Source organism: Oncorhynchus masou, chromosome 1, assembly GCF_036934945.1.
Source record: "Oncorhynchus masou masou isolate Uvic2021 chromosome 1, UVic_Omas_1.1, whole genome shotgun sequence".
Classification (NCBI taxonomy): Eukaryota; Metazoa; Chordata; class Actinopteri; order Salmoniformes; family Salmonidae; genus Oncorhynchus; species Oncorhynchus masou.
The window spans coordinates 80,091,530-80,108,326 of NC_088212.1; the positions used below are offsets into that span (position 1 = coordinate 80,091,530).

At 47.1% G+C, this 16,797-nt stretch overlaps 1 protein-coding gene across 3 annotated transcripts in view; it reads left to right on the forward strand.

The window, feature by feature from the left end:
- The window catches only part of LOC135551464 (proline-serine-threonine phosphatase-interacting protein 1-like), a 26,525-nt gene continuing 9,728 nt past the window's right edge, over positions 1–16,797 (forward strand). The window contains exons 1-8 of one of the 3 annotated variants that reach the window (XM_064982682.1): positions 22–59; positions 167–244; positions 3,357–3,457; positions 3,616–3,690; positions 7,434–7,468; positions 7,547–7,653; positions 7,761–7,823; positions 13,506–13,604. In XM_064982682.1, the coding sequence (XP_064838754.1) occupies positions 212–244; positions 3,357–3,457; positions 3,616–3,690; positions 7,434–7,468; positions 7,547–7,653; positions 7,761–7,823; positions 13,506–13,604 (513 nt within the window). In that variant the 5' untranslated portion in view covers positions 22–59; positions 167–211. Of the gene's footprint in view, positions 245–3,356; positions 3,458–3,615; positions 3,691–7,433; positions 7,469–7,546; positions 7,654–7,760; positions 7,824–13,505; positions 13,605–16,797 lie in introns of all 3 variants that reach the window. The other 2 variants (XM_064982677.1, XM_064982688.1) reach the window with 2 other exon arrangements.

Genomic DNA, 16,797 nt, shown 5'->3' on the forward strand with positions numbered 1-16,797 from the left:
CTTCCTCATTCAAGCCCAATGCAAAGTTCAACAGTGATATTGCAGTTATAACAGCTGAGGTATTCTGGAGTTGTCCTTCATATATATATATATATACTTTTTTTGGATCTCAATAAGGAATCTGTTAAACTGAAGTGGTTTATGTTTTTTGTAAACGTTGATAAAGAGGATATTAACATTCAACTTTGAGGAAGTGCATGTATAACACAGAATGACTCCCTTGCTGTATAAAGATGCCTTTTGGGTAAGTTCCCTCAGTCTACTACCATTGTCTCTTGATGTCCTGCGTTGGTGTGTGTAACTAGATATAACTAGATAGTCTACTGATAACTCATTTAAAATCTATCTATCCAGAAATATTCGTATTTTGTTCATTCTCAACCATTTACAGACTTGAAAGTGTAGTGAGCCTTTTAAAGCAAACAGCATTAGGTTTCTAAAATGTGACAATTGTCTGACAGAACATGATGTCCACAGTAATAACATGCCAATGAAATTTGGAACTGAACTGAGTGCTGTGGGAAAACTGGAAAGGTCTGGGTTCAACTCTTACTGCTAACCCCTTGGATATGCACTGTAGGATAGGCACTGTATGATAGGCACTGTAGGATAGGCACTGTATGATAGGCACTGTAGGATAGGCACTGTAGGATAGGCACTGTAGGATAGGTACTGTAGGATAGGCACTGTAGGATAGGCACTGTAGGATAGGCACTGTAGGATAGGTACTGTAGGATAGGCACTGTATGATAGGCACTGTAGGATAGGCACTGTAGGATAGGCACTGTATGATAGGCACTGTAGGATAGGCACTGTAGGATAGGCACTGTAGGATAGGCACTGTAGGATAGGCACTGTAGGATAGGCACTGTAGGATAGGCACTGTAGGATAGGCACTGTAGGATAGGCACTGTAGGATAGGCACTGTAGGATAGGCACTGTAGGATATGCACTGTATGATATGCACTGTAGGATAGGTACTGTAGGATAGGTACTGTAGGATAGGCACTGTAGGATAGGCACTGTAGGATAGGCACTGTAGGATAGGCACTGTAGGATATGCACTGTATGATATGCACTGTAGGATAGGTACTGTAGGATATGCACTGTAGGATAGGCACTGTAGGATATGCACTGTAGGATAGGCACTGTAGGATAGGCACTGTAGGATATGCACTGTAGGATAGGCACTGTAGGATATGCACTGTAGGATAGGCACTGTAGGATAGGCACTGTAGGATAGGTACTGTAGGATAGGCACTGTAGGATATGCACTGTAGGATAGGCACTGTAAGATAGGCACTGTAGGATAGGCACTGTAGGATAGGCACTGTAGGATAGGTACTGTAGGATAGGCACTGTAGGATATGCACTGTAGGTAAGGCACTGTAGGATATGCACTGTAGGATAGGCACTGTAGGATAGGCACTGTAGGATAGGTACTGTAGGATAGGCACTGTAGGATATGCACTGTAGGATAGGCACTGTAAGATAGGCACTGTAGGATAGGCACTGCAGGATAGGCACTGTAGGATAGGTACTGTAGGATAGGCACTGTAGGATAGGCACTGTAGGATAGGCACTGTAGGATAGGCACTGTAGGATAGGCACTGTAGGATAGGTACTGTAGGATAGGCACTGTAGGATAGGCACTGTAGGATAGGCACTGTAGGATAGGTACTGTAGGATAGGCACTGTAGGATAGGCACTGTAGGATAGGTACTGTAGGATAGGCACTGTAGGATATGCACTGTAGGATAGGCACTGTAGGATAGGCACTGTAGGATAGGTACTGTAGGATAGGCACTGTAGGATATGCACTGTAGGATAGGCACTGTAGGATAGGCGCTGTAGGATAGGCACTGTAGGATAGGCACTGTAGGATATGCACTGTAGGATAGGCACTGTAAGATAGGCACTGTAGGATAGGCACTGTAGGATAGGCACTGTAGGATAGGTACTGTAGGATAGGCACTGTAGGATAGGCACTGTAGGTTAGGCACTGTAGGATAGGCACTGTAGGATAGGCACTGTAGGATAGGCACTGTAGGATAGGCACTGTAGGATAGGTACTGTAGGATAGGCACTGTAGGATAGGCACTGTAGGATAGGCACTGTAGCATAGGCACTGTAAGATAGGTACTGTAGGATAGGTACTGTAGGATAGGTACTGTAGGATAGGCACTGTAGGATAGGCACTGTAGGATAGGCACTGTAGCATAGGCACTGTAAGATAGGTACTGTAGGATAGGTACTGTAGGATAGGCACTGTAGGATAGGCACTGTAGGATAGGCACTGTAGCATAGGCACTGTAAGATAGGTACTGTAGGATAGGTACTGTAGGATAGGCACTGTAGGATAGGCACTGTAGGATAGGCACTGTAGGATAGGTACTGTAGGATAGGCACTGTAGGATAGGCACTGTAGGATAGGCACTGTAGGATAGGATAGGCACTGTAGGATAGGTACTGTAGGATAGGCACTGTAGGATAGGCACTGTAGGATAGGCACTGTAGGATAGGTACTGTAGGATAGGCACTGTAGGATAGGCACTGTAGGATAGGCACTGTAGGAAAGGCACTGTAGGATAGGTACTGTAGGATATGCACTGTAGGATAGGCACTGTAGGATAGGCACTGTAGGATAGGCACTGTAGGATAGGCACTGTAGGATAGGCACTGTAGGATAGGTACTGTAGGATAGGTACTGTAGGATATGCACTGTAGGATAGGCACTGTAGGATAGGCACTGTAGGATAGGCACTGTGCTTTCACCACAATTTCCACCTCTGTTATATTCTGTTTAACTTGTGAGGTATCATAGTATTTTTGCACAGATGTTCCCTGAGGCGTTGGTTGCTATGGCTCCCTTCCTGCTCACGGTGGTTACGAATTTAGCCCTCTCATTGTCCAGATAGATTTGCATCCAAGGCAACAGTTTATAATCTACCTGTCATCTTCAGACATGAAAGAGAACATATTAAATGGGTTTCTATTATGCTGTCTGCAACTAAAAGTTGTTCAAAGTGAATATTCTATGGTCCTCTGGACAGTCCTCTGACTATATTGCCTGTTTGTAAGTACTGTAACAAGTTATGACGCAATGCACATTTCAGTGAAATGTAATATCAATCTTAAATGCTTTGTGAATTTCACCAGGTTCAAATACCATGTTGTAAAGACACCCCATTCTATGGGAACCAATCCCTAAACAAGTTCCAACTTCTGTGGAATCTAACTGTTCAGTATGTGCCACGAAATACAGAGACAAACAACTGGGCAGTTTGAGTCAAACGTTTATTTTGTAACTATTGTTGTGTAACTGGATTACAACACCTCTCTTTCTCTCTCTGTAGGGAGTTGATTTCACTAATCATCAGGGCTATGAGGTTCTGATTCAGAGACTCTGTGATGGCAGGCGGATGTGCAAAGATGTGGAGGAACTGCTGAAGATGAGGTAGGGTTTCTCTGACGTCATTCAAACTTCATACAAAATGCACGCAGGGATGGTCAGCAGTGATTGCACACCAAATCGGAATGTTCATACAACTCAAAGATTGGTCTACACTCTACAAAACACAGCACTTTTAAGTCTGCCTGTTTGTCTGTCTACAGGGCCATGGCAGAAGAGAGGTATGGGAAGGATCTGGTGACAATAGCACGTAAAGCTGGGGGGCAGACAGAGATCAGGTAAATGGCTGGTTACGTACATATATAGAGATGATATGTTTGGACCATAATACCTACTATGCACAAGTTAGCCAAAATGCTGTCATAACAGATACAAATAACATTGGGGGGGACATTGGCCCAAATCAAATGTAATGTTCCTTTTTTTTCTTTAAATAATTTGCCATAACCTGGCGTGGCGCGCCTGCTACTTGCTGATATGCCACAACCACTTCACAGGCAATATAATAGGTCATCAATAGATAGTGGTACTTTTAGAACATAATAATGATAGTCAGGCTTCAATGCCATTAAGTCACACATTCTAGCCCTCGTGGAATCATTTCCAACAGAGTGAGAGAGAGAAAATGTGTGTGTGAGTGCATCCTCAATCCAGTTTCCTGTTCACACAGTTATTCTTTACACCATTGCTAATTAGCCAGTCATGTGACATGGTAAAGTTGGACGAAGAGAAGAGACCAGACAAGGAATGAGTGGTTAAGGATAAACATAATTTACTGAGAAACAGTAGCCGCAGGATCACAGTACACTTGAAGCAACAAACACAAACAAGTCTTGAAAACTCACTCAGGAAACAAATGCACACAGTAAACAATTCAAGCTTCTGCAAAGGACAACAGAAAACACACCTCTAAACAGGGAAATCATTATCGCCTTGGGTCAGGTTCTCGTGTCTGGGCTTGTTGGACCGTGGTCTCAATACTCCATATCACAGAGTCCACAATGCGGGAGCTGGGGATGTTGGGCTCGGAGTCCCTCTCCTCGTTAGAGGCATCGTGTTGGTGGGACAGGGCGTCTGCTTTCTGATCCTTGGATCCCGGGCGATAGGCTAGTGTGAAATCGAACCTGTTAAAAAACAGAGCCCACCTAGCCTGGCAAGCGTTCAACCTCTTGGCTTCTTGAATGGAGACCAAGTTCCTAAGGGCCACTTAACTGCCAAGAGCTCACAGTTGCCTACATCGTAGTTTCGTTCCGCTGGCGAGAACCACTTGGAGAGAAAGGCGCGTGGGTGCAGTTTCTTGTCCTCTTCATTCTGCTGTGGAAGGACCACCCTGCTCCTGTGTCCGAGGTGTCCACCTCTACTACAAAGAGTAGGATCAGGATGAACGAGGATGGGTCCAGAGGTGAAACATCCCTTAAGCTCTATGAATGCCCTGTCAACCTCAGGAGTCTAGCAAAAACGGGTCTGGGACTTTAAAAAAACAATGTCAACTTTATTTAACTAGGCAAATCAGTTAAGAACAAATTCTTATTTACAATGACGGCCTACCCCGGCCAAACCCGGACGACACTGGGCAAATTGACTTGCGGGTTAGGACCGTGAGAGGCGCTGCCACTGCACCAGAGTTGCTTATGAAACACCTGTAAAAATTGTTTAACCCGAGGAACCGCTGGGCCTGCTTGAGTGAGGTGGGACGGGAACAGTGTGCGACCGCCTCAATCTTTACGGGGTTAATTTGGATGCCTGTGGTAGAGATAATGTGACCCAAGAAGGAAACCTGGGATACGTGGAACTCACACTTCTCCATCTTGACATACAGTTGATTCTGCAGGAGGCATCCCAGGACTTGGTGGACGTGCAGTATGTGTTCTGGAAGGTTTTGGAGAAGATCAGGATGTTGTTGAGGTAAACAAAGAGAAAATGATTTGAGTGTCATGGATCAATGCTTGAAAGACTGCCGGTGAGTTCGATAATCCGAAGGGCATTATTAAATACTCATAGTGTCCACTAGGGGTGTTAAAGGCAGTTTTCCACTCATCTTCCCGATTCTCACCAGATTTTAAGCATTGCGGAGGTCCAATTTGGTGAAGAATTGGGCCAAGTCCAAGATGGAGGACATCAGTGGTAGGGGGTAACGATTCTTGATCATAATCCAGTTCAGCCCTCTATAATCGATGCAAGGACGCAGGCCTCCATCCTTCTTACCCACGAAGAAGCCTGCACCAGCTAGGGATGTAGAGGGGCTAATGAAACCTGCCTCTAGCGACTCCCGGATGTAATTGTCCATGACTGCTGCTTCAGGGGTTGAGAGATAGTACAGATGGCTCTGGGTAGGTGTGGAGCCGGGTAGGAGTTCTATGGCAGTCGTATGAACGATGTGGAAGAAGGGTGGCGGCTTGCCTATTACTGCAGGCCTCAGGGAGGTCGAAGTATTCAAGAGGGAGAGTGGAGAAGTCTTGGACTTCAATGGATGCTGGAGGACATGGCGAGGCTCTTGGTGGGGGTCTTAGACATTTAGTCTTGCAGTCCTTACCCCAGTCTAGTAGGTGTCCCTTGGACCAGGATAATAGTGGGTTATGTAGTGCTAGCCAGGAGTACCCTAGGATAAGGGGGTTTCTAGGGAGCAGAAAACTAAGAGTCTGAGTGTTTCACCCCAGCCTGCAGTAGAATGGGCTTGGTCTGATATTCCACCTGACCGGAGCAAATGGGCCATGCATCGAGGGCTTGAATCTGCAGAGGGATGGGACACTTCACGCAGGTGATTGGTAATTATCTGGTGTAGTCCTGATCAATAAAATTATCTGTGGCCCCGGAGTCCATGAAGGATTGATTCTGGTGCTGACGCTTGTCCCAGTGGAGGGTTGCGAGTAGTGGCAGACGGTGACTGAGAGGTAGCTGCACAGCTCGTCAGGGTCTCCCCTTGTCCTGGCGTTTCCCGACAGCTCTGGACATATATCACGGAGATGGCCGAGACCTCCGCAGTAGAGGCAGCAGCCGTCGCAGATGCGCCGTTCACGCACCTGTGGACTCTGACGTGTGGGTCACAGCTGCATGGGCTTCTCAATTCTGAGTTTGGGTGGCTTGAGGTGCTCAGGAAATACTGGGGTGGAGTCAAAAAGGCGATGTCTCACGCATTCGAGGCGGTTGTCGATCCTGATTGCCAGTATTATCAGGGACTCAAGGTCCTCTCCCAGTTCCCGAGAGGCCAGTTCATCCTTGGAGTTAGACAAACCCTGATGGAAAGCAGTTTCCAGGACCTCTGTATTCTACACACTCTTGGAGGCAAGGTTGTGGAACTCAATGCCGAAGTCAGCAAATGGTCCTGCCCCTTGGCAGATGTTGAACAGTCGGCTGGCTGCTACTCTTCCGCCGACTGGGTGGTCGAAGATTTGTAACTCAGCAATGAAGGCTAATCTGGAGCTGCAGGATGCTGGCTGCTGTTCCCACACCGCCATTTCCCACGCCAGAGCCTTGCCCGAGAGTAGAGAGATTATGTAGGCGATCATGGCCGATCGGTGTGGAACGAGGAGGACTGTAGCTCAAACACCAGAGAACACTGAATGAGGAAGGAACCCCTTGCATCCTCCTGGGTGGCCGTCATACCACTCGGGGGCTGAGATCTTGGGTTCCCGGTGCAGGTTCCCTGGAAGAACTAACATACTTTATTGAGAAACGGTAGGATCACAGTACACATGAAAAAACAACAAACACTAAGTCTCAAAAACTCACTCAGGAAATGAACGCACACGGTAAACAATTCAAGCTTCTGCAAAGGACAACAGAAAACACACCTCTTTTAACAGGGAAATCATAATGAATAAATTGGACACACCAGAGTGTCGTTAATGTCTATAGGACGGTCTCTGCTGCCCTCTGGTGACAGGTGGAACCATGACAAGTCATTGATATCTAGATACAGTTGAATGCAGTGATTTGGCAGTGTTCATGCATACTGTGTTTAACTAGTATTTAGTATGCTACACTACCTGTTATTGATAAATGCATCATTCCTATTTTTCAGCACCCTGAAAGCCTCCTTTGATCAACTAAAAACACGTAAGTTTATCCTGTCTACTGCATCTCTCGCAACAAAGCCCAATGACAGTTTACTAAAATAACTGTTTTCTTTGACAGAAATTGAAAACATGGGGAATCTGCATATCCAGCTATCCGGAACGTTACGGGAAGAGATCAAGAAGATGGAAATATTCAGAGAGCGGCAGAAAGAACAGAGGAGGAAGGTTTGAAATGTGTTATTGAGTGCTTATTTCATTTTGAAAATACATTTTGAAAACCTGTATTTATGAGGTGCCAGTAAATTTCAACCATGTTGTTTATCCTCGTTCAGTTTGAGGGGATTATGGAGAAAGTTCAGAAGATGAAGGTGTCCTTATACAAGAAGACCATGGAGGTAGGCATTCTATTTACTCAGGGAATTACATGCTTACTTAGTAAGTCAGCCTAAGTACAGAGGTACATACACAGAGGGTAATAGAACAGTCTGAAAGTGGGACTTTATCCACACGCTTAGAAAAAATGGAATTTAAGGGTGCTTCAGATGTCCCCATAGGAGACAGGTGGCAGGTAGTCTAGCATTTAAGGGTGCTTCAAATGTCCCCATAGGAGACAGGTGGCAGGTAGTCTAGCATTTAAGGGTGCTTCAGATGTCCCCATAGGAGACAGGTGGCAGGTTGTCTAGCATTTAAGGGTGCTTCAGATGTCCCCATAGGAGACAGGTGGCAGGTAGTCTAGCATTTAAGGGTGCTTCAGATGTCCCCATAGGAGACAGGTGGCAGGTTGTCTAGCATTTAAGGGTGCTTCAGATGTCCCCATAGGAGACAGGTGGCAGGTAGTCTAGCATTTAAGGGTGCTTCAGATGTCCCGATAGGAGACAGGTGGCAGGTAGTCTAGCATTTAAGGGCATTGGGCCAGTAACTGAAAGGTCAGTGGTTTGAATCTCAGAGCAGACTAGGTGAAAAATCTGCCTACGTGCCCTTGAGCAAAGCACTTAACCATAATTGCTCATGTAAGTCACTGAATAAGAGCGTCTGCTAAATGACTTAAATGTAAAATGAGAATCCTTTGAAAACCCCTATTGGTTCCTGGTAGAACCCTTTTGGTTTCCATGTAGAACCCTTTCCACAGAGTGTTCTAGATTGAACCCAAAATAATTCCACCTGAAAACCAAAAGGGTTCTAGCTGGAACCAAAAAGGGTTCTCCTATCCGGAGAGCCAAAGAACCCTTTTGGAACCCGTTTTTCTAAGAGCGCAGTGTAGAGTTAGTTCATACCCAGAAAAGAGGAAGGCTGACATTACACCCAGCTACCTCTCAGAGATTGGTGAGCTACCCAAGAGAGAACATACATCACAGTGCAGTTCTGCAAGAGGAAGAGGGTAGGAAACAAAGTATAGACACACACACTCACACACCAACCACAGACTTTGGCCCTATTATAGTGGGGAACTGGTAGGGTAACACAGGCCTTGAAAATGAACATTTTGGTCTGCATCAATACGTATCTCACCTCTCATAGTCCCATGATTTATGCTCAATTATAAACCAGATGCTCTAATTACATTGGTAACCAGTTTATAAAATATTAATAAGGCACCTCGGGGGTTTGTGGTATATGGTCAATATATCACAGTTAAGGGGCTGTATTCCAGGCACTCCACGTTGCATAGAGGGTAAGAACAGTCCTTAGCTGTGGTATATTGTCCACATATCACATCTCCTCGGGCCTTATTGCTCAAATATACATAAACTTGGGCCTATTTTTGTGAGTATCATTACAGTATCATACTTACACCCTGTATAACATCCTGTATACAGTGCCTTCGGAAAGTAGAACCCTTGACTTCTAAAATTGATTAAATTGTTTTCTTTCCCTCATCAATCTACACACAGTACCCCATAATGACAAAGACAAATACATTTGCAAATGTATTAAAAATACAAATCTGAAATATTACATTCACATAAGCATTTAGACCCTTTAGTCAGTACTTTGTGGAAGAACCTTTGGCATTGATTACAGCCTTGAGTATTCTTGGCTATGACGCTTGGCACACCTGTATTTGGGGAGTTTCTCCCATTCTTCTCAGCAGATCCTTTCAAGCTCTGTCAGGTTGGATGGGAAGTTTGAGTTTAAGTTTATTCATTTTTACAGGGACAGTCCACATTAATCAACGTTTCAGTAATAGTGCCGGTTTTAGCCAGCCGGCTAATTTTCAACCGCAGTCGCTGCACAGCTATTTTCAGTCTCCAGAGATGTTTGATTGGGTTCATGTCCGGGCTCTGGCTGGGCCACTCGTGCCTACTTTCGTGCCTTGCGAAAGTATTCGGCCCCCTTGAACTTTGCGACCTTCTGCCACATTTCAGGCTTCAAACATAAAGATATAAAACTGTATTTGTTTGTGAAGAATCAACAACAAGTGGGACACAATCATGAAGTGGAACGACATTTATTGGATATTTCAAACTTTTTTAACAAATCAAAAACTGAAAAATTGGGTGTGCAAAATTATTCAGCCCCTTTACTTTCAGTGCAGCAAACTCTCTCCAGAAGTTCAGTGAGGATCTCTGAATGATCCAATGTTGACCTAAATGACTAATGATGATAAATACAATCCACCTGTGTGTAATCAAGTCTCCGTATAAATGCACCTGCACTGTGATTTTCTAAGAGGTCCGTTAAAAGCGCAGAAAGCATCATGAAGAACAAGGAACACACCAGGCAGGTCCAAGATACTGTTGTGAAGAAGTTTAAAGCCGGATTTGGATACAAAAAGATTTCCCAAGCTTTAAACATCCCAAGGAGCACTGTGCAAGCGATACTATTGAAATGGAAGGAGTATCAGACCACTGCAAATCTACCAAGACCTGGCCGTCCCTCTAAACTTTCAGCTCATACAAGGAAAAGACTGATCAGAGATGCAGCCAAGAGGCCCATGATCACTCTGGATGAACTGCAGAGATCTACAGCTGAGGTGGGAGACTCTGTCCATAGGACAACAATCAGTCGTATATTGCACAAATCTGGCCTTTATGGAAGAGTGGCTAGAAGAAGCCATTTCTTACAGATATCCATAAAAAGTGTTGTTTAAAGTTTGCCACAAGCCACCTGGGAGACACACCAAACATGTGGAAGAAGGTGCTCTGGTCAGATGAAACCAAAATTGAACTTTTTGGCAACAATGCAAAACGTTATGTTTGGCGTAAAAGCAACACAGCTCATCACCCTGAACACACCATACCCACTGACAAACATGGTGGTGGCAGCATCATGGTTTGGGCCTGCTTTTCTTCAGCAGGGACAGGGAAGATGGTTAAAATTGATGGGAAGATGGATGGAGCCAAATACAGGACCATTCTGGAAGAAAACCTGATGGAGTCTGCAAAAGACCTGAGACTGGGACGGAGATTTGTCTTCCAACAAGACAATGATCCAAATCATAAAGCAAAATCTACAATGGAATGGTTCAAAAATAAACATACCCAGGTGTTAGAATGGCCAAGTCAAAGTCCAGACCTGAATCCAATCAAGAATCTGTGGAAAGAACTGAAAACTGCTGTTCACAAATGCTCTCCATCCAACCTCACTGAGCTCGAGCTGTTTTGCAAGGAGGAATGGGAAAAAATTTCGGTCTCTCGATGTGCAAAACTGATAGAGACATACCCCAAGTGACTTACAGCTGTAATCGCAGCAAAAGGTGGCGCTACAAAGTATTAACTTAAGGGGGCTGAATAATTTTGCATGCCCAATTTTTCAGTTTTTGATTTGTTAAAAAAGTTTGAAATATCCAATAAATGTCGTTCCACTTCATGATTGTGTCCCACTTGTTGTTAATTCTTCACAAAACAATACAGTTTTATATCTTTATGTTTGAAGCCTGAAATGTGGCAGAAGGTCGCAAAGTTCAAGGGGGCCGAATACTTTCGCAAGGCACGAAAGTAGGCACGAGTGGCCCAGCCAGAGCCCGGACATGAACCCAATCAAACATCTCTGGAGACTGAAAATTGCTGTGCAGCGACTGGCTCTGGTGCGGGACGTAGACCCCGCTCCAACTCTGGCTCACCCCACTTTGGTAGCGACTCTCGCCGCCGACCCTGGACTAGGGACCCTCTCTGTGGGCCCCGGACTGGGCACCCTCGTTGCGGGCCCCGGACTGGAGGCCGTCGCTGCGGGCCCCGGACTGGAGGTCGTCGCTGGAGGCTCCGGACTGGAGACCGTCTCTGGAGGCTCCGGACTGGAGACCGTCGCTGGAGGCTCCGGACTGAAGGATGTCGCTGGAGGCTCCGGACTGGAGACCGTCTCTGGAGGCTCCGGACTGGAGGACGCCGCTGGAGGCGCCGGATTGAAGGACGTCGCTGGAGGCTCCGGACTGGAGGCCGTCGCTGGAGGCTTCGTGCCATGACTCCTCACTGGAGGTTTCATGCCATGACTCCTCACTGGAGGCTTCTTGCCATGGATCAGCAATGGAGGCTTCGTGCCATGGATCATCACTGGAGGCTTTGTGCCATGGATCATCACTGGAGGCTTCTTGCCTTGGATCATCACTGGAGGCTTCTTGCCATGGATCATCACTGGAGGCTTCGTGCCATGGATCATCACTGGAGGCTTCTTGCCATGGATCATCACTGGAGGCTTCGTGCCATGGATTATCACTGGAGGCTTCGTGCCATGGATCCTCACTGGAGGCTTCGTGCCATGGATGCAGGACATACAGGAGGCCTGGTTCTGGGAGCTGGCACAGGGCACACTGGGCCGTGGAGGCACACTGGAGGTCTCGAGCGTAGAGCCTGCACAACCCGTCCTGGCTGGATGGTTACTTTGGCCCGGCACGTGCGGGGAGCAGGCACAGGACGCACTGGGCTGTGCAGACGCACCAGAGATACAGTGCGCAGAGCCGGCGCAGGATATCCTGGGCCGTAGAGACGTACTGGCGGCCAGATGCGCTGAGCCGACACCCTCCGACCTGGCTGGATGCCCACTCTAGCCCGGCCGATTCGGGGAGCTGGAAGGTAGCGCACCGGGCTGTGAACGCTCACTGGAGACACCGTGCGCTCCACCGCATAACACGGTGCCTGACCAGTATGATGCTCGCCACGGTAAGCACGGGGAGTTGGCTCAGGTCTATAATCCTACTCTGCCAATCTCCCCGTGTTCCCCCCTCAAACATTTTTTGGGGCTGCTTTGCTAGCCGTGTTCCCTCGTAAAGATGGGCCAGCTGCCTCCACCTTCCTGGCAGCTTCCACCTGTTCCCATGGAAGGCGATCCCTTCCTGCCAGGATCTCCTCCCATGTCCAGGATCCTTTGCCGTTCAAGGTGTCATCCATGCCCAGTCCTCCTTTTTTTACCACGCTGCTTGGTCCTTTTGTGGTGGGTAGTTCTGTCACAGACGTCGTTGGAAGGACACCAAGGTGCAGCGTGGTGAGCGTACATTTTCCTTTTATTTGTTAAATGTCGCCAACAAAACAACAAACGAAGAAACAACCGTGAAGCTTACAGGGCTAAGTGCCACTAACAAAGATAACTACCCACACTGAAAGGAGGGAAAAAGGGCTACCTAAGTATGATTCCCAATCAGAGACAACGAAAGACAGCTGTCCCTGACTGAGAACCATACCCGGTCAAAACATAGAAATAAAGAAACCTAGAAAACAAAACATAGAATGCCCACCCAAATCGCACTCTGACCAAACCAAAATAGAGACATAAAAAGGCTCTCTCAGGTCAGGGCGTGACACTATGCGAGCATTTACATACTGAATAGATTAGCTACATCGTTAGGCTACTCTGTGGTGAGACAAGTGACAACAGCCAATGGCAGAGTGACATAAATGGAGCTAAAGTGGTGAAGACTGATTATCCTGTACAAGAAACAACCAATCTGAAGCCAGAAATACATATTGACCTAAATGTTTGCTTAAACTGCTAAGTGAGGACTGCACCATTCACCATTTTGACATTGCATAGAGTTGCATACAGTTTTACAGAGATCCAACATGGCTACTATTTTAATTGATTGTTACATAAAACATGGCTGCTTCAATGATGATTCCCTGAATGTCTCTTCTGTCCATCTCCAGTCTAAGAAGTCCTATGAGCAGAAATGTAAAGAAGCAGACGAGGCAGAGCAGCTTGCTGACAGAAGCACCACAGCCACAACAACAAAACAGTCTGAGAAGGTAACACCACCTCCCCAAACCCTGGAACTATACACACACACAGCCCCCAAACAGTCTGAGAAGGTAACACCACCTCCCCACACCCTGGAACTATACACACACACAGCCCCCAAACAGTCTGAGAAAGTAACACCACCTCCCCAAACCCTGGAACTATACACACACACAGCCCCCAAACAGTCTGAGAAAGTAACACCACCTCCCCAAACCCTGGAACTATACACACACACAGCCCCCAAACAGTCTGAGAAAGTATTGTAATCCCCCATACCTGGAATTACACACACACAGCCACAACCCCAAACCCTGGAACTATACACACACACAGCCACAACACCAAACCCTGGAACTATAAACACACACAGCCACAACACCAAACCAGTCTGAGAAGGTAACACCACCTCCCCAAACCCTGGAACTATACACACACACAGCCACAACCCCAAACCCTGGAACTATACACACACACAGCCACAACCCCAAACCCTGGAACTATACACACACACAGCCCCCAAACAGTCTGAGAAGGTAACACCACCTCACCAAACCCTGGAACTATACACACACACAGCCCCCAAACAGTCTGAGAAGGTAACACCACCTCCCCAAACCCTGGAACTATACACACACACAGCCCCCAAACAGTCTGAGAAGGTAACACCACCTCCCCAAACCCTGGAACTATACACACACACAGCCACAACCCCAAACCCTGGAACTATACACACACACAGCCCCCAAACAGTCTGAGAAGGTAACACCACCTCCCCAAACCCTGGAACTATACACACACACAGCCCCAAACAGTCTGAGAAGATAACACCACCTCCCCAAACCCTGGAACTATACACACACACAGCCACAACACCAAACCCTGGAACTATACACACACACAGCCCCCAAACAGTCTGAGAAGGTAACACCACCTCCCCAAACCCTGGAACTATACACACACACAGCCCCCAAACAGTCTGAGAAGGTAACACCACCTCACCAAACCCTGGAACTATACACACACACAGCCCCCAAACAGTCTGAGAAGGTAACACCACCTCCCCAAACCCTGGAACTATACACACACACAGCCCCCAAACAGTCTGAGAAGGTAACACCACCTCCCCAAACCCTGGAACTATACACATACACAGCCACAACACCAAACCCTGGAACTATACACACACACAGCCCCCAAACAGTCTGAGAAGGTAACACCACCTCCCCAAACCCTGGAACTATACACACACACAGCCCCCAAACAGTCTGAGAAGGTAACACCACCTCACCAAACCCTGGAACTATACACACACACAGCCCCCAAACAGTCTGAGAAGGTAACACCACCTCCCCAAACCCTGGAACTATACACACACACAGCCCCCAAACAGTCTGAGAAGGTAACACCACCTCCCCAAACCCTGGAACTATACACATACACAGCCACAACACCAAACCCTGGAACTATACACACACACAGCCCCCAAACAGTCTGAGAAGGTAACACCACCTCCCCAAACCCTGGAACTATACACACACACAGCCCCCAAACAGTCTGAGAAGGTAACACCACCTCACCAAACCCTGGAACTATACACACACACAGCCCCCAAACAGTCTGAGAAGGTAACACCACCTCCCCAAACCCTGGAACTATACACACACACAGCCCCCAAACAGTCTGAGAAGGTAACACCACCTCCCCAAACCCTGGAACTATACACACACACAGCCCCCAAACAGTCTGAGAAGGTAACACCACCTCACCAAACCCTGGAACTATACACACACACAGCCCCCAAACAGTCTGAGAAGGTAACACCACCTCCCCAAACCCTGGAACTATACACACACACAGCCCCCAAACAGTCTGAGAAGGTAACACCACCTCCCCAAACCCTGGAACTATACACACACACAGCCCCCAAACAGTCTGAGAAAGTATTGTAATCCCCCATACCTGGAATTACACACACACAGCCACAACACCAAACCCTGGAACTATACACACACACAGCCACAACACCAAACCCTGGAACTATACACACACACAGCCCCCAAACAGTCTGAGAAGGTAACACCACCTCCCCAAACCCTGGAACTATACACACACACAGCCCCCAAACAGTCTGAGAAGGTAACACCACCTCCCCAAACCCTGGAACTATACACACACACAGCCCCCAAACAGTCTGAGAAGGTAACACCACCTCCCCAAACCCTGGAACTATACACACACACAGCCCCCAAACAGTCTGAGAAAGTATTGTAATCCCCCATACCTGGAATTACACACACACAGCCACAACACCAAACCCTGGAACTATAAACACACACAGCCACAACACCAAACCAGTCTGAGAAGGTAACACCACCTCCCCAAACCCTGGAACTATACACACACACAGCCACAACCCCAAACCCTGGAACTATACACACACACAGCCCCCAAACAGTCTGAGAAAGTATTGTAATCCCCCATACCTGGAATTACACACACACAGCCACAACACCAAACCCTGGAACTATACACACACACAGCCACAACACCAAACCCTGGAACTATACACACACACAGCCCCCAAACAGTCTGAGAAGGTAACACCACCTCACCAAACCCTGGAACTATACACACACACAGCCACAACACCAAACCAGTCTGAGAAGGTAACACCACCTCCCCAAACCCTGGAACTATACACACACACAGCCACAACCCCAAACCCTGGAACTATACACACACACAGCCCCCAAACAGTCTGAGAAAGTATTGTAATCCCCCATACCTGGAATTACACACACACAGCCACAACACCAAACCCTGGAACTATACACACACACAGCCACAACACCAAACCCTGGAACTATACACACACACAGCCACAACACCAAACCCTGGAACTATACACACACACAGCCCCCAAACAGTCTGAGAAGGTAACACCACCTCCCCAAACCCTGGAACTATACACACACACAGCCCCCAAACAGTCTGAGAAAGTATTGTAATCCCCCATACCTGGAATTACACACACACAGCCACAACACCAAACCCTGGAACTATAAACACACACAGCCACAACACCAAACCAGTCTGAGAAGGTAACACCACCTCCCCAAACCCTGGAACTATACACACACACAGCCACAACCCCAAACCCTGGAACTATACACACACACAGCCCCCAAACAGTCTGAG